At 44.0% G+C, this 23,922-nt stretch overlaps 2 protein-coding genes across 3 annotated transcripts in view; one reads left to right on the top strand and one right to left on the bottom strand.

Moving 5' to 3' along the window:
* Positions 1 to 15,955, bottom strand: part of MCM10 (minichromosome maintenance 10 replication initiation factor) — a 40,934-nt gene extending 24,979 nt beyond the window's left edge. Inside the window, exons 1-7 of one of the 2 annotated variants that reach the window (XM_002750045.7) lie at positions 15,903 to 15,955; positions 13,344 to 13,428; positions 10,316 to 10,654; positions 9,089 to 9,193; positions 8,803 to 8,940; positions 6,205 to 6,376; positions 1,382 to 1,547 (exon numbers count right to left, since the gene is read on the bottom strand). In XM_002750045.7, the coding sequence (XP_002750091.1) occupies positions 1,382 to 1,547; positions 6,205 to 6,376; positions 8,803 to 8,940; positions 9,089 to 9,193; positions 10,316 to 10,654; positions 13,344 to 13,350 (927 nt within the window). In that variant the 5' untranslated portion in view covers positions 13,351 to 13,428; positions 15,903 to 15,955. The remainder of the gene's footprint in view (positions 1 to 1,381; positions 1,548 to 6,204; positions 6,377 to 8,802; positions 8,941 to 9,088; positions 9,194 to 10,315; positions 10,655 to 13,343; positions 13,429 to 15,902) is intronic. The other variant, XM_078329479.1, reaches the window with a different exon arrangement.
* A 124-nt stretch (positions 15,956 to 16,079) lies between these two features.
* The window catches only part of CCDC3 (coiled-coil domain containing 3), a 207,871-nt gene continuing 200,028 nt past the window's right edge, over positions 16,080 to 23,922 (top strand). Inside the window, exons 1-2 of the mRNA XM_078329480.1 lie at positions 16,080 to 16,318; positions 20,724 to 20,822. The gene's annotated coding sequence lies outside the window, so the exon portion shown is untranslated. The remainder of the gene's footprint in view (positions 16,319 to 20,723; positions 20,823 to 23,922) is intronic.

The raw sequence follows: 23,922 nt of genomic DNA, 5'->3' as shown, positions 1-23,922 counted from the left end.
TTAAGTATCTGAAGAAATACAGCTCAAAATGCTGACCAATTATAACAGGAACAACCTCTACTTTTACAGATGTTTTAAAAAACAGAATAATTTGAGTAATCTTGACTTGCGCTGTCTCACAGAGGCACCCAGGCTGGGTATGGGTATGGGTCATGGTACGGAATCTACTGCCTGGACTCTGAGCGCGGCAGTCCCTCTTCCGTGGATTTGTGCAATGCCTGTCTTGGAAGAGTTCAGATAAATTCTCGTGCCTATTATTTTCATGTCATTACAGCCACTTATGAAGTACCTAAGAATTTAATCAAAGGAAAATCAGACCTGTCTACATTTACCTCAACACGAGCAGGATGTGCAGGTTTGTTGCATAGGTAAACGTGTGCCATGGTGGTTCACTTCACCTATCAACCCGTCACCAAGGTATTAACCCCAGCATCCATTAGCTCTTTTCCCTCAGGCTCTCCCTCCCCCTGCTCTCTCCCAACAGGCCCCAGGGTGTGTTGTTCCCCTCCCTGTGTTCATGTGATCTCAACGTCCAGCTCCCACTTATAAGTGAGACATGTGGTGTTTGGTTTTCTGTTCCTCTGTTAGTTTGCTGAGGATAATGGCTTAGGATCGGCTACTCTGAAAACTCAACTCCACGTTGGATCATACGAAAAACCTAAGGTTGGGCAAGATCTGTATTAGAGAATAAAACCATTATTGAGCATGATCAATCATAGTATTTTAGAGATAGGAGAGATTTTCAGTCTAATCAAAGCCAGTTCCTTCATTTTATAGAAAAAGAAATGGAAGCCAGTAAAGAAAGATTAAGGGTCAAACTAAGGTAACATCACTAGTTAAGGGCACGAGGCTTAGAAGCCAGGCAATCTGATTTGCCAGGTTACAAAATAACTTTCCCATTTAGATGTAGTCAAAGTGATTTTGAAACTTGATAGATTTTTGGTAATAATCATCAAATTACACATATCACATGGCACTAATACAGGCCAGCAATTTCAGTACTTCTGTGGTTGACGTCTGACATCTAAAGGGACCTCCAAAGAATCTGTGAGCTCAGCCTGTGTGTTATCTGTGCCTCTCCTCCATGGGAGACATTACAGTGTCACAGGGACAACCACATGTGTCACCAAAAACAATGACAAGTGAAATGCAGTAAGAATAATTTGGACAATGGGAAGCCCAAGAAATGCGTGCCACCAGGTCTTATTTAAGTAGGGCATCCTTTGCAGACACCTGGTGGACGCCAACTCAATGATGTGTGCAATTCTGGAACTCACTGTACTTATTTCTAAATGAAACACCAACAGGCTCCAGATAGCAAATTCGAATTCCCACTGTTAGTTTGTAGTAAAACTGCTAAGAAACCAACACAATGGCTTACACTGTTCATACTCTGTGGCGTAATCTTTTTCAGTATAACCCCAAATGTCACCCAGTCTATTTCTTCCAGCTTCTCTCTTGCCATCTTTTCCTTGATCTGAGACAGTCTGATCAGTTTTCGGCCAGTCATTTTCTTGTTCATTTCTGTGGAGGATACTCGAGGCCGCCTGGGTTAAGAAACCAGCGATTAGTAATTGTGATTCTAATAAAAAATTACCTGGCACCTTAGCAGGTGGTAAGGGAGTGTGATGGGCAGAAACCTCTACAGTACCTGTTCTCAGGATGCTTAGTTATATAGATCCATTTTTACAGCAAATACATAAAAATACGATTTTTTTTTTTTTTGGAGATAGAGTCTCACTCTGTTGCCTAGGCTGGAGTGCAGTGGTGCGATCTTGGCTCACTGCAGCCTCCACCTCTCAGGTTCAAGTGATTCTCCTGCCGTAGCCTCTTGAGTAGCTGGGGCTCCAGGCACGTGCCAGCACGCCCAGCTAATTTTTGTATTAGCTGGTCTCTAACTCTGGACCTTAAAGCGATCCACTTGCCTCAGCCTTACAAAGTATGGGGATTAAAGGCATGAGCCACTGCACCCGGCCTGCAAGGTAATTTCTAAAGCTAGGTTTGCCTTTCTTTGGTTATAGATCTAGGGCTTACATAGAACACAAGAAAGATCACAAATTCTTTAAGCTCTTAAATTATGCAAATTTTAACATCCTGAATACAATCCTTTTTTATTTTACAAAACCATGAATTGATATTCATAAATAAGGCATTTAAATTTCAATTATGCAAGAATTTCACAAGCTTTGCTACTCTAATTGAATTTTCTTAAAGTCAACATTTTGATATGCAACTTTGACAAAGGCTTCCGAATGTAGCTTCAGTTAGTATATTCTTGTTCCTAATGACTGGCCAAAAAACTATTAGGATTATTAACACTTGTTTCATCTTTGATTGCATTATATGTTTGCAGATGAGAGATAACACTCAGAGCAAAACATGCTTCTTCACTATTTCATAAGTCTTCTGGAACAGAAAATCCAGAGCTGAGTCTGAACAATGAAGAATATTTCTCCATTGTTCTAAGTCAGAAGGCAAAATACTGACTTCACTGGTGAAATTCTTTCCTTCGTCTGATTTCTGTGAGTGTAGTGTAATAGGTCCCCTCCATCCGCCCCACGTTACTTAAGGATGTATGTCAGCTGCCTGAACCGTGAAGGCCAGGTAGTGAGCTAAGGCCATGGTGCCCAGCCAAGGAGCAGGTTTCCCTGAGAACCCAACCATCCTGGAGCATATCGGGAACACATCAAGAACAGAGTTTCGTCACGCATACCCAGTAGGCAAACAGCTTAGGGGAGTCCTAGCTAGAGCAATCAGACGAGAAAGAGATAAAGAGCATCCAAATTGGAAAAGAAGAAGTCAAATTTATCCTTGTTTGCAGATGATATGATCTTATATTTGGAAAAACCTGAAGACTCCAAAAAACTATTAGCACTGATGAAAACAATTCCGTGAAGTTGCAGGATACAAAATCAATACACAAAAATCAGTAGCATTTCTACATGACAACAATCTGAAAATCAAGAAAGTAATCCCATTTACAACTGCTGCAAATAAAATACCTAGTAATACACTCAACCAAAGAAGTGAAAGATCTCTACAATAAAAACTAAAAAACACAGATGCAAGAAATTAAAGAGGATACCAAAAATGGAAAAATAGCCCATATTGATGGACTGGAAGAATCAATGTTGTTAAAATGTCCATACTATCCAAAGCAATCTAGAGAGTTAATGCAATCCCCATCAAGGTGCCAATGATAATCTTCAGAGAAACAGAAAAAAAAAATCCTTAAACATATATGGAAACACAAAAGACCCAAAATAGCCAAAGCGATCCTGAGCAAAAAGAAAAAAACTGGACGAATCTTATTACCTGACTTCAAATTATTCTAAAGCTATAGTAACGAAAACAGCATGGTACTGGCATAAAAACAGAAACACAGATCAACAGAACAAAAAAGAGAACTCAGAAATGAATTCATAAATCTGGAATGAACTCATTTTCAACAAAGGCACAAAGAACATACATTGGGGAAAGGACAGTCTCTTCAACAAATGATGCTGGGAAAACTGGATATCCATATGCAGAAGAATGAAACTACACCTGTATCTCTGGCTATATACAAAAATAACATCAAAATGGATTCAAGAGCCCAGGCATGATGGCTCACACCTGTAATCCCAGCACTTTGGGAAGCCGAGGCAGCTGGATCACCTGAGGTCAGAAGTTCGAAGCTAGCCTGGCCAACATGGTGGTTTCTACTAAAAATGAAAAGAAATAGCTGGGAGTGGTGACATGTGCTTGTAGTCCCAGCTATTCGGCAGGCTGAGGCATTAGAATCACTTCAACCGGGAGGCAGAGGTTGTAGTGAGCTTCGATCACAACACTGTATACCAGCCAGGGCGACAGAGCAAGACTGTCTCAAAAAAAAAAAAAAAAATTAAAGACTTAAGTCTAAGACCTGAAACTATGAGATCACTAAAAGAAAACATTGAGGAAACTCTCTAGGACATTGGTCTGGGCAAAGATTTGTAGAGAAATAACTGAAAAGCACAGGTAACCAAAGCAAAAATGGACAAGCGGGCGGATCTCCCAAACAGTCTTGCTGCCATGCAGGAGTACCTTATATCTACGTCCGAGTCACTCTTTGGCTTTTGGATCCTTCTCAGTTTTGAGGGAACTTTTTTGTTTTTTTGAGATAGGGTCCTGCTCTGTGGCCCAGGATGGAGGGCAGTGGCACAATCTCTGCTCACTGCAGGCTTGACCTCCCCACTCAGCCTCCCAAGCAGCTGGGACGATAGGTGCATGTCACTACACCGGGTGGCAACATCTGTTTCTTTAGTAATGGGGTTTTGTCCTATTACCCAGGCTGGTCTCAAACTTCTGAGCTCAAGCGATCTGCCCCCCTCAGCCTCCCATACAGCTGAGATTACAGGTGTAAGCCACCATGCGCTGCTAGGAAAAAGTTCTTCCATACAGCCCAGGGTTTTTTCCTTAACAACAAGTTAATAGATTACTACCAAAAAAAGCTCCAAAATCTAAAACTTTCTGACCACAAACATGACACTCAAAGGAAATATTTACTGTAACATTTTGGATTTTGGATTTTCAGATTTGGGATGCTTAACCAGCAAGTTTATCTAATGTGAATATTCCAGAATCCAAAATCCAAAACAGTTCTGGTCCCAAACATTTTGGATAAGGGATACTCAACCTATGTTGGGACCTGAGGTTCATGTATAACAATTACAAAGACTCAAACAATTCTGTAATCCCTTAAATTTAAAAGCCACTTAGAAGATTTTGCTGAGTAGTTTAAGCCTCTTTTACCTCAATTTTGATTCACATGTGCAGTAAATGCCCCCCAGCAGCTACATTGTTCATTACCAGCAGGGAGCTTCATGTGGGCCATGGCTGGGGGCAGGCAATAGCATCTCAGGAGGGGCCAATTCTCTACCTTGAGAAGGAACCCTGCAGCCCCCTCAATGAGAAAGAACCACAGCCTCTACTGCTGTCTTCTATTTCTCAGACTGTCTCAGATGCAATGAAGATACACATTCTTCAGTTCTGGAGAATACCAAGTCTTTTACAATACACTTTTTTGTTTGTAGAAACAGGGTCTTGCTCTGTTGCTCAGGCTGGTGTGCAATGGTATGATCATAGCTCACTGCAGTCTTGAACTCCTGGGCTCAAGTGATCTTCCTGCCTCAGCTCCTCAAGTAGGTAGGACTATAGGTGCATGCCCCTGCATCCAGCTAATTTACTTTTCGTAGAGATGAGGTCTCAATATGTTGCCCTGGCTGGTTTCGAGCTCCTGATTTCAAGCAATCCTCCTGCCTCGACCTCCCAAAGTTGGGATTACAGGTATGAGCTACCACACCCAGCCTTATAATACATTTTTATTGTATGCTGGAAACACTTGTTCTCCTCTGCCTAATAATACTTTAAGAGCTTTACTTGTTGGCCAATGTTTAGACTGGCACGGTTTAGGAGTTTTAGAGGGGTTTCATTTGGTTCCTCAAAGGGGCTGTGCTAAAAGCAATCTAGTCTCACAGTAAGGATGACTGTGCTGCCTTGGGATTATTCAGATGTAGTGATGGAGATGCAATGGAGTAGTGATACAGAGTACAGTTAATACAAAATAAAATCAAATAAAAGTCCAGGATTTGAACACAGCTTTTAATTGAGCTTGGAATATATTTCTATTGTAACAGACTATCTTAACAAAGAATATAAATTTGCCTTAAAAAGGGTATTAGAAAGAAAAATGGCATAGCTATTTTTCTTAACATCAATTACAATAATCAAAAGAAACAGAAAAAATGATCCTAAAATGTATACAGAACCACAAAAGACCCAGAAGAGCCAAAGCAATCCTGTAATTGCTTGACTGCATAAATATTATCCTGGTTGAACTATGTATTTACAAATAGTCTAGATATATCTCAGTAGAGATGGAGACAAATTTTTAAAGTTGACTGTTTCCATCTGTCAATTTCTGATTAAATATACTACCTTTTGTCCATTTCTTCTTATAGATACATATTCATTGTTGATTATATGCATAAGAAAGTCTTTCTTAAACATACATGCAACTGTACTTAGTCAAACCCAGGGCTATTGCTAGTCTTACGGCAGTGTTTTGCCCAGTTCACGAGCTGCTGGTGTTTTATGGATCCTGATGTATAAACTACTTCTAAAAGACTCTGAGAGGCACAAAGAGCCATGCAGTAGTGGCACAAATGAATAGCTACTACTGACCTGAGTCGTAGGCCGGAGAAGGCTTCCATGCAGACCGGCTGAGCTGTTTCCCCAGAGTTTCCTGGAGTCCCCATGGTCTGACCCCTAGTTATCCCAGTAGGTTTGTTCCAAGAAATAGTTTGGAGTGGTTGGGAGGGTACACTTGTCATCCTTGAAGAGGAGCTTTTGGGCTCTAGAAAATTAACACAATTAATGAAAAGGCAACCATACTGATAATCACGAAATTTATTTTTACAGATTTGTTCCTTTATTTGGTGACAGGAACTCACTGTATCACCCAGGCAGGAGTGCAGTGGCATGATCTGGGGTCACTGCAACCTCCATCTCCTGGGTTTAAGCGATTTCTGAGTAGCTGGGACCACAGGCATGCACCATGCCCGGCTTATTTTCCTATTTTTTGTAGAGATGAGTTTTCCCATGCTGCCCAGGATGATCTCAAACTCCTGAGTCCAAGCAATCCACTGGCATAGGCCTCCCAGAGTGCTGGGGTTACAGGTGTGAACCACTGCCTACAGCCTGAATCGTTCCTTTTTTAAAGCAACACCTGCAATAATCAAATCTTGAGAACAAAGCAAGCCCCACAAGACCATGTCTTGGCAGTACGGGCCAACAGAACTTTCTCTGATGACAGCAACGTTCTACATTAGTGCTGTCTACTACCATGGTAGCCACCAGCCACATGTAGCCATCAATCACTGAAATGTAACCCAGTGCTTTTAAGGAAGTAAATTTCTAACTGAATTTAATCTAAGTAAAACTTAAATATCCACATGTGGCTAGTGGCTAGTGTACTAGGCAGTACAGTTCGAAAGCACAGTTTCTCTATGCAACAATGTTTACTGAGTATTCATCACTTATAGAACACTGGGGCACATTCCCAAAGGGAGGAAAAGACCTCCTTCAGAATGAGTAATTAGTGGAGATTTGCATACAGTTCAAATTCTACTTTAAGAAAATCCAGGCCAAGCGTGGTGGCTCACATCTGTAATCCCAGCACTTTGGGAGGCTGAGGAGGGCAGATTACTTCAGGTCAAGAGTTCAGGACCAGCCTGGCCATCACAGTGAAATTCCATCTCTACTAAAACTACAAAATTAGCTGGGCGCTACTCAGGAGGCCAAGGCAGGAGAATCCCTTGAACCCAGGAGGCGGAGGTTGAGGTTAGCCCAGATTATGCCACTGCACTCCAACCTAGGTGACAGAGTGAGACTCTGTCTCAAAACAAACAAACAAAAAAACCCCAGAAAACAAAAAATCAAAGTTAGTTCCCTTTTCTTCTTTCGTTTCACTCCATTCCATTTTATTTATGGGGTCAAGGAGAGTTAGGGGTCTTGTATTCTATTCACTATTGCTTCATTAAATATCCCTGATGTAGTTACTTTTCATGTTTTAGAAGTGTTTGATTAATTTTCCTGAAGGTCAGAATGCTTGGGTATTTTCCTTAATAAAATATCACTCTCTCTTTCATAAGATTGTTGTTTGCCCTCGAAGGGACTTTGGATCACTGCTCTCACACTAGGGCCAGGGCAAGCCTGGAACTTTGGAACCTGCAGGCCAGGCCCATTCCCCACCCCTCAGAACCAAACTTTGGACATTGCATAATGCAACGCTTTAGTAATGCCAAAGGTCCTGAGGGCATGGATGCGACTCCTGAATGGATGTACTCAATATATAATTTGCTGTCAGATTAATATGAACACTCAGGCGGAAGTAGTTCTCTACTAGGGTGCCACAGACCCATGCTATTCAAAGCGGCCTTTCCAAACACATGCGGCCGATAAAATGCTGTGTCCTCTAACTCATGTTCTATTAGAACCATCTTGTCTTAGGTCTCCTGGCAATACAAGAAAAACCAATACACAGGGCAGAAATCCTTTTCATTGTTGTTTTGTGCATATGCATGTGTGTGCTGAAATAGGACTGTATTTGAGTACCGTCCTATACTCCTGGCAAAGAAATCTTTTCTAAAAAACAGCCCTTTTAGTTTAGTACAACTGGCTTCAAATAAAACTGGACCATTTCCTAAGGAAATAACCTCACAAGGCTGAAGCATGAGAACCTAACCAGTGGCTATACTTACTACAATCTGGGTAAAACTATGAGACCATAGAGTTAAAAAAAATTCATCTTGTTAAGTACTTAGTAAATAGCTACTCTGTACCTAAGGATTTTCTTTGAGACAGGCTCTTACTCTGTCAAACAGGATATAGTGCAGTGGTGTGATGACAGCTCACTGTAGCCTCAACCTCCTGAGCTCAAATGATCCTCCCACCTCAGCCTCTCAGGTGGCTGAGACTACAAGCAAGCACCACACCTGGCTAATTTTTTAATTTACTGTAGAGATAGGTTCTTGCTATATTGCCCAGGCTGGTCTCAGACTCCTAGGATCAAGCAGTCCTCCTACCTCGTGCCTTGGCCCTAAGGATTTTCTAGGCACTTTGAGATGTAGAGGAAGAACACAAAATACATGTTCATGTGGCTCCATTCCCAAGAAACTTACTTACTGTCTCAGTGGGGAGATAAGACAGATCAAACGACACAGACACACACACACAAACACACGCAACACTGCCAAGATACTGCGGCCTCAAGTACCACACCTGAAGGGGAAGCCTTTGGTGTCCGGGCCACCCGCTTGGTTCTTGGTAGCGCAGGGACATCAAGCTCCTCAGAAAAGCATGGCGACTCCTGAATTCTCTGAATTCTCTTCTCCTTAAGAGGCGGCCGTGGAGACTTATCTATTTGATTAAAAGTAAAATAAATGAGTAAAAACCCATTCAGAAAGAGGTTCAAAGGGCTATCTGAACAGGAATTGGATGCAGAAGTAACGTGATAATTTCTTAATAACAGAAATGCACACGACTGCCAGAATGACAGTCTTCTTACCAGGGGATTTAGGCAGACGGGCTGGGCTCGCTGACTCTTTAATTGTGGCTACTTTTAGCTGTTCTTGTAAGGACTTCATTTGCTCTTGCAACTTCCTTAATTCCTCTAGTAACAAAAACTATGTTAATTTAAGAACCAGGCAAGAGAAAGTGTTCTACATGACAAAAATGCTGGCAACATTTTTTGTCCACTCTCTGCTCCCACACCTTGAGACCCACAATACAATCACATACCCAAAGCTCATGATTAACTTTTGTACTTCAAAGAGGACCCTTAGAGAAACACAGTATTTTATTTAAAGTAATGACATTTGACCCAATTGTCAAACTAGTTACAAATTTGTACTGTTAACAGATATCAGATACAAATCCACAGTTAACAAGTTTTTAGGAGTTGAAAAATAATTATAGGCCAGGCATGGTGCCTCATGCCTGCAATCCCAGCATTTTGGGAGGCTGAAGCAGGAGGACTGCTTGAGTCCAGGAGTTTGAGACATGCATGGGCAACATAGGGAGACCCTGTATCAGTAGAAAATGAAAAAAAAAAAAAAAAAAAAATTTAGCTGGGCATGGTGGTGCCTGCCTATGGTCGCAGCTACTAGGGAGGCTGTGGCAGGAAGATCACTTGAGCCTGGGAGGTTGAGGCTACGATGAGCCATGATTGCACCACTGCACTCCAGCACGGGTGACAGAGCAAGACCGTCTCAAAAAGTAAAAAAAAAAAAAAAAAAAAAAAAGAGAAAGAATTGTATTTATTTCATAAATTAGATATCATAACAAAATAAATTCTGGCTTCTGTATTAGAAAAAATAGCCAACCACTGAATTTTATTATAGCTTAAACATGAAGAAAAGAACATGTCTGAAAGCTTCTGTGCAGGAATGCTCTGCTCAAATAGAATATGTAGCAGCTTTGCAGCCGTATCTCTGGCTCCACATGCACATAAATCCCGAAGTACTACTGTTCCATAAGAAACATGGAAAGGGGCAGAGCCATTCCGTACAGGGTCAGTCACAGCTGGCCGACACTGACAGAGCCTGTAGTTTGTGCTGAAATGCTGGTCTTCAACATTTCATCTACCAACTCGTATAATTTGCTTTCTTTCTTTTTTATACAAAGTCATTTATTTCTACCCTTGAATCGGCAGTTATTTTGATAACAACTATTAGATTGGTAGTTTTCATCCAACTGATCACAAAGAAACGGGGAAAGCAAGTAGTTAGGGCACCTTGCAACTCCTGATTCGTTTTGTCTTGGCTGGGGGCAGGAGCAGGGAGGATCCTATTTTCCGTTGATTGTGATGCAGGAACTTCTTCATCTGTTAAGTCCTCCGTATCTCCAAAGAGAGTGGCCAAATTTTCCTTTCCATCTTCAGCCTTTCCTGTTTCTCCATCGTCAGCCTCTTCTGTGTAAGATTCACCATCACCGTCAGCATCAAAGAGCTCATCAAATGCGTCGGGCTCCCCATTTTCCTGAGTCAACAAGTTATTTTCTTCTGAATTATAATCCAAGGCTGACTCATTTTCTTCCAGCAGTGCGGTCAGCAGAGACAGATTGTCTTCCTCCTCTAGGGGAAAAGAAGAGAAAGGATAGACAATATGCGTACCTAATTCCAAACATTCAACTTTAACAAGGCAATTTAAATGACCCCATAGAAGGTAAGAGCAACTACCCAATGTGTACGATGCTCATTACCTGGGTGATGGGTACAATCATACTTCAGACTTCAGCATCACACTATACACCTTTGTAACAAACCTGCATATGTACCCCTGAATCTAAAATAACAGTTGAAACTTAAAAAAAAAAAAAAAGACCCTACAGATGCACCATTTTGCCTAGTCTTTGTTCTCCTTGTCTCTATCTTTCCTGTCCCCAGGTACTTCTTAGGGGACACTGGGCTAAGAAGGAAGGAGCCAATACATGCTTAGTGACTAGAATGGGCCAGCCAGGGGGCCAAATGGCCTTACCTACTCTACTCCAATCAATGAGACAACTTCCGCATACCAACCTCCGTGAAATTCAACCAACAAGGGAATAATTTTAAAACACCGAACAGATTTAGGCTTTAGATGTATATAATTCCTTGCCTTGAAATTATTTACAGGGTGGATTATATAATACAAAGCATCGTAGCACCTATCTGGAGACAGTATCGGTCTACTAAAGTATGAGCAGGAACACTGTTCCACAGTACCTCCCAAGTACCATCCACTTTCCGACTTCCTCTACACCAGCCAACCTGTGAAGCCATGCCGACCAAATGAGATTTTCTTACTAAACATTATGGTTTCTTTTTCTCTTTCTTTTTTTCTTTGAGACAGAGTCTCACTCTGTCACCCAGGCTGCAGTGCAGTGGTGGGATCTCCACTCACTGCAACCTCTGCCTCCCAGATTTAAGCAATTCTCCAGCCTCAGCCTCCCGAGCAGCTGGGATTACAGGCGCATGCCACCATGCCAGGCTAATTTTTGTATTTTTAGTAGAAATGGGGCTTCTCTATATTGGCCAGGCTGGTCTCAAACTCCTGACCAACTCCTGATTCACGCACCTTGGCCTCCCAAAGTGCTGGGATTACAGGTGTGAGCCACTGCTCCCAGTCTAAACATCATGATTTCTTTTTTCTTGACCTATACTGTCTCCAGATAGATACTACAATTTCTTAGAGAACATGTATCCATTCACCTCTTATTTTCATGTCAATCTCATAGCAAAAAGTGATGCTCTGTATTATATAATCTGCCCTGTAGGCAATTTGCCAATTTTAAGAAACAGGAAACTACCATAAGACCGCCAAAGCAAATGATCCCTTATCTGAGGTTTATTTCCCCTGGTTTTGGCTTTCCATGGTCACCGTGGTTGAGGACAGTACAATGGATATTTTGAACGCAACAGATACTTGAGAGAAAGACCACACTCACGTAACTTTCATTCCAGTATGTTGTCACAATTATTAGTGTTGTTCATCTCTCACTATGCCTAATTCATAGATTATACTTTATCACAGGTATAATGTACAGGAAAAAACATAGCATGCATAGGGTTTGGTACCATCCTTGGTTTCAGGCAACTGCTGGGAATCTTGAAACACATCCCTCAGGGGTAAGCAGGGGCTACTGAGCATCACAGTGCAAGGAATTTCAAGTTTTTTTTTAAAGGGCAAAGTGTAATGTGTTTGAATTTTTATTTTTAAATCCACTTTCAGATTATGAGTTCAATTATGCAACTAGATCTCTTCACAACCACCACAATCACTTTAATTTTTTAAAAATAGAAATGAGGTTTGACTCTATTGCCCAGACTGGGCTTGAACTCCTAAACTCAAGCAATCCTCCTGCCCCAGTCTCCCTAAGTGCGGAGATTACAGGTGTGAGCCACTGAACCTGGCCCAGCACAATCATTTTAGGTGATTGCTAATTAGCGCAGCTTCTCTTTTCAAGGTAAACATTTTGTAAACACCCTTGCAAAATGAACAAAATTAGAAAGGATTATATTACTAAAAACTAAAGTCAGAGCGTCAGAGCTAGACTAAATCACTTCAACAGATTTCGTGATCAAATGTAAACTGAAGTCAGACTGTCTGGTTCAAAGCCCTGCTCTGCCAGCTTGAACCGTGACAAGTTACTAAACATCCCTGTCTTCCTGCCTATAAAATATGTTTGCCCGAGGACTAAATCAGTTAAGATGTGGATTATGGAGCAGCGCTTGGCTCCCTGTACACCTCGCCAGCTATTGTAATTACGAAAGACAATCACTGTTGCCAGAAGGAATCTCATCTGATAAGAGCAAGTAACATGGTCTGTGCGGTGGCTCACGCCTATAATCCCAGCACTTTGGGAGGATCACGAGGTCAAGAGATCGAGACCATCCTGGTCAACAAGGTGAAACACCATCTCTACTAAAAATACAAAAATTAGTTGGGCATGGTGGCGTGTGCCTGTAATCCCAGCTACTCAGGAGGCGGAGGCAGGAGAATTGCTTGAACCCAGGAGGCGGAGGTTGCAGTGAGCCGAGATCGTGCCATTGCACTCCGGCCTGGGTAACAAGAGCGAAACTCCCTTAAAACAAAAACAAAAACAAAAAAAGCAAGTAACATTCAGTGATCTAGGTGAGATGTGAGATTACTTCAGAACCATGAAGACGATACCTGAGGGTTGGGGAGCATTTTCACTATTTTACAAGTAGAATAAGTAACAAGTCCATGGACAAAAGGGTAGTTTTCCTTGAAATAGAGAAACAGAAAACTGCCAGGCCTTACCATCCATGCTGTCAAGAGAACAGTTGTGACAGGAAACTTCAAAGGAGGCTCAGGTGCCCAGGAGAAAAGCAATGTAGAATCTTGGCTGTGTGAAATCAACATTAGAAATGTCACTTTCAATTTGTCTCTTTCTCTTACAACACACACCCAACAAACCCAGAATCCTACCACTCCTATGGGCTCTAACCTCAGAATGCATCCAGAATTGACCATTTCTCACCTCCTCTGCCCACATCGCCAATGCCATCTCCCTCCTTGGATGTAAGCAGTTCACTTTTACTTGTCTTTAAACTAAGATTACAGAAACTCATTGAGATGCTGAGCCATTTGTATCATATAGATTACGTGGATGAGATAAATTATGAGGAAGAACTATTGGGGTTGGCGGGGCACGGTGGCTCAATGCCTGTAATCCCAGCACTTTGGGAAGCTAAGGTGGGTCCATCACTTGAGGCCAGAAGTTTGAGACCAGCCTGGTCACATAGCAAGACCTTGTCTCTTTTAAAAAAATTATACATACACATGAATTATTGGGGCTGATCTAAATTAAGCTAATCTTTCATTTTATTCAATGTAACTCATCTGATATCTACATTATCCACTGCAGCTTACTATGTGATTCTACTTACTTGCCACCTTAGTGACAATCACAATTTTGATTCAATACTAGTCAAGGAAGCACCGAGAAACAGCATAGCTAATTAAGACAAAGTTGTATCACTCTGTGCACTTCTCTTCATTGAAGACGAGTTTTTAAACTGCAAGTAAAGAGCATACATTTTTCTAGGCTCTTATTTAACTGACATATGCTCTTTGGCAAGTTCAATGTAAAGTAACTAATCATGGTGACTATGGTGCTTTCTTTTCTTTTTTTTTTAGACAGGATCTCGTTCTGTTGCCCAGGCTGGAGTGCAGCAGGGTGATCTTGGCTCACTGCAACCTCCGCCTCCCAGGTACCAGAGAGTCTCCTGCCTCAGCCTCCCAAGTAGTTGGGATTACAAGCATGAGCTACCACATCAGCTAATTTTTATTTTTTGTAGAGACAGAGTTTCACCATGTTGCCCAGGGTGGTCTTGAACTCTTGCCCTCCAGTGATCCATCTGTGTTGGCTTCCCAAAAATTCATTCAACAAATATTTTCACGGACCCCTCATGTGCCACACATTGTGCTATCTACTGGGGGATCTACTGGACAGTAAGCTTCCTGAGGATGAAGAGCAAACTGTCTTGTTCAAGTCTATATAACCAGCCTCGCCTTCCCCCAAAATGAAACTGTGCACCCTTCTTTGCCCTCAAATCCAGGGCCATTGACAAGTACTATGGTTCCATCTCCAGAATACTGCTCAAATCTTCCACTTCTCTGCAACTCCACTGCCAGAACCGTAGGCCAAGCCACCATCAATCTTTCACCGGGATGACTGTGTTAGCTTTCAATGCTGGTCTCTGTTCCCCTGCAATCTCATCTCCAAACAACAGTCACAGTAATATTCCCTTTCCTTAGTAACCTTTTAAGAACATAAATCAGATCATGGGAGTCCTTTAATTGAAATTCTTTAATGATTTTCCATTGCCCTTAAAACAAAATGTACAAAGCCTGCAATGCAATGATTCATATTCTCTCTCCCTGCCTAAGCTTTCTACTCCCTCACCTTTTCCACAATCCACCACGTCCAACTCTACCCATCCCCAACACCCCAAACTATGTTCCGGCCAGGCCAGCTCGCTTCCACCTTCTGGAACACAATAAGCTGCTTTGAGGCCTCAGGCTCTGTTCAAAAGCTATCCATCTTTCTGAGCCTTTCCTGACCACCCTGAGTCATCCACTGTCGAGCACTCGTCTGTTACCTGCCCGTCCCTTTAAAGTGGAAGAGCCGTGAAGGCGGCGGAAATGTGATCCGAGCCCTGCACGCGGTCGGCATTCAATAATCATTAGCAAGCCATGAATACGAGAAAACGATGAATGAATGAATAAAAGAAAACTCAGGCAGCAGGCACTTCGCAAGCACTTAAAAGGCTGCTTTTGGCCAGGCGCAGTGGCTCACGCCTACAATCCCAGCACTTTGGCAGGCCGAGGCGGGCGGATAACCTTGGGTCGGGAGTTCGAGACCAGCCTGATCAACATGGAGAAACCCCAGCTCTACTAAAAATACAAAATTAGCCAGACGTGGTGGCGCATGCCTGTAATCCCAGCTACTCGAGAGGCTGAGGCAGGAAAATCGCTTTAACCCGGGAGGTGGAGGTTGCAGTGAGCCGAGATCGCGCTATTGCATTCTAGCCTGGGTGACAGAGCAAGACTCCGTCTCAAAATAAAAAGAGGCTGATTTTAAAAGGAAGAACTCGGTTCCTTAGTAGATGGTCCGGCAACTCCCAGCTCCCGGCCCGGCCGTGCCAGCCCCGGGCGGTCTCGAGCTGCCGCCAAATCCAGATCGAGCCCTCCCGAGCCCCCGGGGCCCCGCGTCTCCCGCCCTCGGACCCCTTGCAACCCGCGCACAGACGCTGGAGGCGGCCCCAACCCCAGCGTCCAAGGGTCACCCGTACGGCCTGGACCTGTACTCCTTACCCAGAGCCGGGACGTCTTCCTGGTCCACAGCCGAACCCGCCAAAATTCCGAACGAATTCCGCCCCTGCCTTGACGTCAGACGCACGTGGCTGTGGGCCGCACTGATTGGCTACGTTAGCAAACCAAGGCCCTCACGCAAAGCAATCGGATTGGTTTACGTCATCAAGCGCCCTCTTTGTTGGGGGCAAGGGAACTTCCTGTAGCTAGAAGCCTTAGTCCTCCTTCAGGTAAAATAGAGCGTCTGGCGCGCCCTGGTGCCAGGAATTTTAGGTCGTCCCATCCAGTATTTTCCCTGCGGTCTGACCTCAACTCCTGACACTCGAACCCACTGTTACTTTGTCAGCCTTGTGTCCTTTGGAAACGTTTGGGTTCAAGACAGAACAGATCCGGTCCACTTTTACCCAGTCTGACCTTGGGTAAGTGACTTATCTCTATGAGTTTCCCCTTCACCATCTGGGCAATGAGGGAAAGAGTGGATGACATCCTTCGACATTGAAACCACCATTTCTTTTTTCTTTTTTTGAGTTGGAGTTTCGCTCTTGAAACCACCATTTCTAGAGTAATTCCTGGTTTATAGATTTTGGGACTTCCAAGGGACGTCAGGGGTGAAGAGAACTTAGCAGGAGACCATCCATATCTTTCACAGAATTTTTTTTTCAGTAAAATTCAGGCCTCTTTATGTACTTACATTCTAAAAAATAGTGTTTGTCTATAATACTAAGAAAATAGTTTCTAAATGCAGAATAACATTTAGCTTTTACATAGTTTCTTTTTTTTTTTTTTTTTTGGTCAGTCGAGAGCATGTAACGTTGCTTAGGTTGGCCTTGAACCCATGGCCTCACCTCCTCAAGCACCAGGACAACTGGCCAGAGCCACCGTGGCCCCCGCTTTTACATAGTTTCAAGGGATTGATAGCAGAAGACACTTTGATGGATCAAATGACCGCTTTAAGTCTTTCCCCCGTTTTCCTCCTTGCAGACACTGTTCAGGCAACACAGTCCCCCCACGAATAATCCCTTTCGTAGAAGATCATATCGCTATCCACTAGCTACTTTCATTTCAGAACAATTAAAATCGACTGAAGATAAACAGTCCTGATGCCGTCCACATTGACTTTTTTCTGTGTCCTAATGGACTATTAATGCTCCATTTATGAGCTCAGCCCTGTTATTTAAACCTATATTGGCTCAGGAATAGAAACAATACCATTTCTAAGAGTTGCTAGTGCTAAAAATTCACAGTAATGGAGGAACTCTAGTAATCAAATCGAAGAAGTGTGTTTCAATGCATTGCTACATCTGGTTATTTGAAAAAAGGTTCATCATAGATTTAGCCATTATGCAGAAATGCCTCGAAGTTCTTTTCTTCACCTTCCCCTTCCAGGTCCTCTTTGCATCCAGTTTCATGCAAGGGGTTGGAAGCAGAACCAATCTAAGCCCTCAAACCTTCCTTAAACTAGGAATCAAGCACTTCTTACTGGAATTAGTATAGCGGTGACTTTGAGAAAAGAAGCGGAGATGATTTTGGGAAACAATTAGGCAAATAGATTTTTTAAAAATCCATTGAATGTGGAGATACTAGCAAGAAGAAGGGAGCAGAGAGGAGTGGGGAGGCAGGTTTAGGGTGACTGTTAGATTTCTGTTTTATACAAGAGGGTAGTTTTTGAAGCCGCGCACTGAAGTAGGAGACACAGGAAGAACAGAACAGGTTTAGAGGAGAAGATAGATTTAGTTTTCTATTTCAGAATAGATGTATGAGGGATACTGATTAAGAAAGGCACGGTAGCCAGCTTGGTCTCCAGATCTGGGGTTCTAAGGAGAGGCCTGTACTTTCCTTAGAATACAAACGAAGGCCAACCAAGAACAGCTCTGAGAGTCATCAACGTATATTTAAAATGAAATCTAAAGCAAAGAGCCCATATTGTAGTGGTCCTTAACCTTTTTTTTTTTTTGTGGTGGGAGGGTGTTTATCACAGAGCGCTTTAATATAATAAAAGTGGGCTGGGCACAGTGGCTCATGTCTGTAATCCCAGCACTTTGGGAGGCCAAGGCGGGCAGATCACCTGAGGTCAGGAGTTCGAGACCTCCCTGGCCAACATGGTGAAACCCCATCTCTACTAAAAAATACAAAAATTAGCCAGGCATGGTGGCGCATGCCAGTAATCACAGCTACTTGGGAGGCTGAGGCAGGTGAATCGCTTGAACCCTGGAAGTGGAGGTTGCACTGAGCCGAGATCATGCCATTGCACTCCAGCCTGGGCAACAAGAGCAAAACTCTGTCTCAAAAAAAAATATATATATATATAATGAAAGTGATGAGGGTTTTTCCTCCCGGAAAAATGCACACCCATACACTCAAGCTTATATATACCATTTCAGTGGATACACATGTTCTCTTGAAGCCCATCTACAGACATTCCTCCAAATTAAGAACTTCTGGTACAAAAGGCCAGAACCCTGGGGAGCACAAACATTTGAGGGTCAAGCAGCTGAGGTGAAGATGAGAAGCCGAAGACAGGAGCCAAGCAGGTGCAGCCAGGGTGGGTCAGAAGGCAGAATTGGCTTTAGCCTGAGGCAAGAGGGCTCCCTGGTCTGGGCCTACCCTTTGCGTGTCCCAGCTCTCCTCCTCTTCTAGCTGCACCCCTCCCCTTGGAGTGACCAGTCCCAGGGCCAAGGGGATGTATCTGGATCCTGGGCAGCTCCATGTGGTCAAAGATCTAGGTTCTGGGACCTTGGGGTGTTCAGCCTGCTTCAGAGACCTGCATGGGCCTCTGTCTCTGGTCGTCATTCCAAGGAGTGACCATTCTGTGTGGTTGGAGGGTTGAGTGAGTGAAGGGAGCTCAGACAGCAGCCTAGGGTATCACCGCACTTGGGAGAGAGGCCAGCAAAGGCCACACAGAACTCAGCCCTAGTGTTACAGGAAAGGAGTCCCAATCCAGAGCCCAAGAGAAGGTTCTTGGATCTCATGCAAGAAAGAATTCAGGTTGAGTTTGCAGAGTAAACTGAAAGCAAGTTTATTAAGAAAGTAAAGGATTAGGCTGGGTGCACTGGCTCATGCCTCTAATCCTAGCACTTTGGGAGTCTGAGGCGGGTGGATCATGAGGTCAGGAGTTCAAGACCAGCCTGGAAAACATGGTGAAACCCCATGTCTACTAAAAATACAAAAATTAGCTGGGCACGGTGATGGGCACCTATAATCCCAGCTACTTGAGAAGCTGAGGCAGGGGAATCACTTGAACCTGGGGTGGGGAGGTTGCAGTAAGCCGAGATCACAGCACTACACTCTAGTACTATCCATCCTAATCCTAATGCTCTGGGTGACAGAGCAAGGCTCCATCTCAAAAAAATAAAAAGTAAGAAATAATAAGAATGGATATTCCATAGACAGAGCAGCTCCTAAGGCTGCTGGTTGCTTATTTTTATGGTTACTTCTTGATCATAAGCTAAACAAGGACTGGATAATTCATGCCTCCCCTTTTTAGATCATATAGGGTAACTTTCTGATGTTGCTATGGCATCTGTAAACTGTCATGGCGCTGGTGGGAGTGTAGCAATGAGGACAACCAGAGATCACTCATGTCGCCCTCTTGGTTTTGGTGGTTTTTGCCTGGCTTCTTTTTTTTTTTGAGACAGAGTTTCGCTCTTGTTACCCAGACTGGAGTGCAATGGCACTATCTTGGCTCACCGCAACTTCCGCCTTCTGGGTTCAAGCAATTCTCCTGCCTCAGCTTCCCAAGTAGCTGGGACTACAGACGCGCACCACCATGCCCAGCTAATTTTTTGTATTTTTAGTAGAGACGGGGTTTCATATTATTGACCAGGATGGTCTCGATCTCTTGACCTCGTGATCCACCTGCCTCAGCCTCCCAAAGTGCTGGGATTATAGGCGTGAGCCACCATGCCCGGCCTTGGCTGGCTTCTTTATTGCAATCTGATCAGCAAGGTCTTTATAACTGTATCTTGTGCCGACCTCCTGTCTTACCCTATGACTTAGAATGCCTTAGCCATCTGGGAATGAGGCCCAGTAGGTCTCAGCCTCATTTTACCCTGTTCCCATGCAAGATGGAGTTGCTCTGGTTCACATGCCATTGACACTGGTAGGAAGAGAAGAAGGGTTGGCAGGGCTGGGGCCCACTTCTCCTTAAGCTTTATGTTTCAGCGTAAAACTCAAAAGAGATTGTTAGTTTTATCTATAAACTTCAAAATTTTACACATAGAGGATGTGGGCCTATGTCTGGATTCTTGCCCCAGCATTTTATCAGTGTAAGGGGTGGAACCGCGGGAGAATGATGGCACAGGATGCCAGGGAAGGAGAGTTTTTGGAAGGAAGTGGCAAATGTCACTGCAGCAGGAAAGCAGTGTATCCTAGAACCTGGTCTGTAGGCCAGCAGCAGCAGTGTCTCCCGGGAACCTGTTAGAACTCACATGCTGGGCCTCATTCCAGAGCCTCGGAAGCACTGACTCGGGTGGGACCCAGCATTGCATGTTCTGCCTCTGTAAGATTTCATCGCTCAGCCGGGCGCAGTGGCTCACACCTGTAATCTCAGCACTTTGGGAGGCCAAGGTGGGTGGATCATGAGGTCAAGAGATCAAGACCATCCTGGCCAATATGATGAAACCCTGTCTCTACTAAAAATACAAAAATTAGCCGGGCATAGTGGTGGGCACCTGTAGTCCCAACTACTCAGGAGGCTGAGGCAGGAGAATCACTTGAACCTGGGAGATGGAGGTTGCAGTGAGCTGAGACGGCACCATTGTGATCCAGCCTGGCAACAGAGCGAGACTCCATCTCAAAAAAATAAAATATTTTGTTGTTCTATAGCAGTGGTTCGAAAACTTCAGAGTCCATGAGAATCACCAGGAGGACCTTGAAAAACATGGCACCAAACAAGACAGTGAAACAGGCAGGAGCGTGGGGAAGGTGAGTCAGCTTCAGGCCTCCTTCCCCCAAATGCCACTGGCTTACGTTGCTAAGCCCCTCTCCTTGTCAGTCTCTGTCAATATGGGGAAGTTCCTCATCCCCACATCCAATTATCCCACCTCACAGACTGTGTCTCTTACTTATGGAACCCATCTACATCCTTACTATGACAAAACCTTGTTTCTACTGAAAGTACAAAAATTAGCCAGGTGTGGTGGTGGGCACCCATAATCCCAGCTACTCAAAAGTCTGAGGCAAGAAAATTGCTTAAACCCCAGAGGTGGAGGTTGCAGTGAGCTGAGATTGCACCATGCTTGCTATGGGTGTAGATGAGTGGATGGGTTCCAGGGCTAAGAGCCTAAGAGCCTAAGAACTAAGAGCTCTTCTCACCTCTTCCCTTTTTACCTCTAACTGATCTGTTTCCAGTCTCACCCACCTCCAATCCACTTCTCTTGTTGCCTCCACTAACAACAAAATCTTGGCATGGCCTTTCTCTATTTAAAATCTGTTAATAGGCCAGGTGTGGTGCTTCACGCCTATAATCCCAGCACTTTGGGTGGCCAAGGCAAGTGGATCACTTGAGCTCAGGAGTTCAAGACCAGCCTGAGCAATTTGGAGAAACCTCATCTATACAAAAATTAGTCAGGCATGGTTGTGAGCATCTGTAGTCCCAGCTACTTGAGAGACTGAGGTGGAAGGATTGGCTTGAGCCTGGGAGGTGGAGGCTGCAGTGAGCCGAGATCTCGCCACTGCACTCCAGCCTGGGTGACAGAGTGAGACCCTGTCTCAATAAAATAAAATAAATCTGTTAATAACTTCTCAGGTCCTATTAATTCCAAACTTCTAACCACTGAAGATCTTTCCTTGAAGAGCTGATTCCTGCCTGCCTTTCCGCTAATCTCAACTCTCATGTTTCCCCACTGAATGAGTCTTTCATCAGTGAACTATTGCCTCTTCACTGATGAAACTATTCCTGAACTATTTCCTCTTCCTCAAATATTCTAGGCTCTAGCATGCATCAGGGCCTTTGTACTTACCAGTCCATCTGCTCAAAATGCCTTCAACGCTGGGGCCAACTTTAACGACCTGTCAACTCCTGCTCTCCCAGCTAAGTTCATTTGGGGTCTCCCCTCCTTTGCAAAGCTCTCCTGGATCCCCTGGGCTAAGCATTTCCTACTTCCTAGAGCTCTAGACCTTACACACAGACCTTGCCACAACACACCCTAATTCCTCACGACTTCTTCACTCTAGAACATGAGCACCTGGAGAAAAGGGAACCACATCTTGCTCCTCTTCCTCTGTCTTCTGTCTTGCCAACAGTGCCTGGCACACAATAGATGTTAATAGAAAGAAAGAACTGAATAGCATATTTGCTCTGGACAAGTCACTTAGCATTTTGGAGCTCAGTTTTTCTTTTCTTTTCTTTGAGACAGAGTTTCTCTTTTGTTGCCAGGTTGTAGTGCAATGGCATGATCTCAGCTCACTGCAACCTCCGCCTCCCAGGTTCAAGTGATTCTCCTGCCTCAGCCTCCCGAGTTGTTGGGATTACAAGCCTGTGTCACTACGCCCAGCTAATTTTCTTTTTTTTGAGACAGAGTTTCACTGTTGTTACCCAGACTGGAGTGCAATGGCACGATCTCGGCTCACCGCAACCTCCGTCTTCTGGGTTCAAGCAATTCTCCTGCCTCAGCCTCCCGAGTAGCTGGGATTACAGGCGTGCGCCACCATGCCCAGCTGATTTTTGTATTTTTAGTAGAGATGGGGTTTCACCTTGTTGACCAGGATGGTCTCGATCTCTTGACCTCGTGATCCACCCGCCTCGGCCTCCCAAAGTGTTGGGATTATAGGCGTGAGCCACCACGCCTGGCCTAATTTTCTATTTTTAGTAGAAACGGGGTTTCTCCATGTCGGTCAGACTGGTCTCGTTTGAACTCCTGACCTCAGGTGATCCGCCCCCTCGACCTTGGCTGGGATTACAGGTGTGAGCTACTGCGCCCAGCCTAGTTTTTCCATTGTAAAGTGCTGATGAGAGCAATACCTGGATTTTAGGGTTTTGGGGAAGATCAAATGAGAATTTCCAGTACATTTTCACACGGCTGTTATCTGTCTCCTTATGTTGAAGTCCCTCTATGTTGTCCATGCTCGTCTTGAACTCCTGGGTTCAAACGATCCTCATGCCTTGGCCTCCCAAAGTGCTGGGATTACAGGCATGGGCCACCGTGCCTGGCCAAGACTGCATGTTTTTAACTGCCACATACAGTAGCGAGGTGCAACCTTGGGTAGGTTACTTAACCTCTCAGAGCCTCCACTTACTCATCTGCCCAATGCGGACAGTAATAGTTATTTCATAGACCATCATGAAGATTAAATGAGGAAAACTTGGAAATATGCAATAGTGTGCCTGGCATCTGTAAACATTAAATGTGTGTTAATTTATGTTCTCACTGCTCCATCAGGCACTGTTTGGGGAAATTAAGCTAACAAAGACAGGTGCTCAGGAATTGAAAACGCAACAGACTGGAGGCAGAGAAAGGAAGGAACAAAGAGAAAACATATGAGTGGGGGGAAGACTATCTGCTTTGGTAACTGACCAAAGGAAAGTTACCTTGGGTAGGAAAAGGAGAGGACAGTGCCAGGCTGCAATTCCCAGGAGACTGGCAGAACCATGGAAACAGACGAGGAGTCTGAAAGAGGAGCTTACTTTGGATCAGGCAGGGATGATGAGTTCAGTCCCAGGCTATGGTCAAGAGATGTTCTCCTTCAGATTTATGACTGAAGCCAGGGAAATCTGGGTTTCAAACATAAGTCTGGGGTGTGGGTTTAGAGAATGTAGTTGAGTTCTCCCTGCAGACATTGCAGAGTATCTTTGTGTTTCCTTAGCTAATCCACCTGATCGTTAAGACAATGATTCCATCCTTAGGCCCAACAGGAGGCCGTGCTATTCAGAATCAGACCCACTGGGAGTAATAGCCTGGTTTCCGCAACCCATCCTGCCGCCACCATCTCCCATAGGCCCGTTTATGTCTGACTTCACGTCTTTCACTCTGGATGGTACAGAACTCTCAAGTTTTATCCCAAACTTGGATTTGTCCAGCTGAGT

This window comes from Callithrix jacchus, chromosome 7 (assembly GCF_049354715.1).
Source record: "Callithrix jacchus isolate 240 chromosome 7, calJac240_pri, whole genome shotgun sequence".
Taxonomy (NCBI): domain Eukaryota; kingdom Metazoa; phylum Chordata; class Mammalia; order Primates; family Cebidae; genus Callithrix; species Callithrix jacchus.
This window is presented reverse-complemented; position numbering and strand designations above follow the sequence as displayed.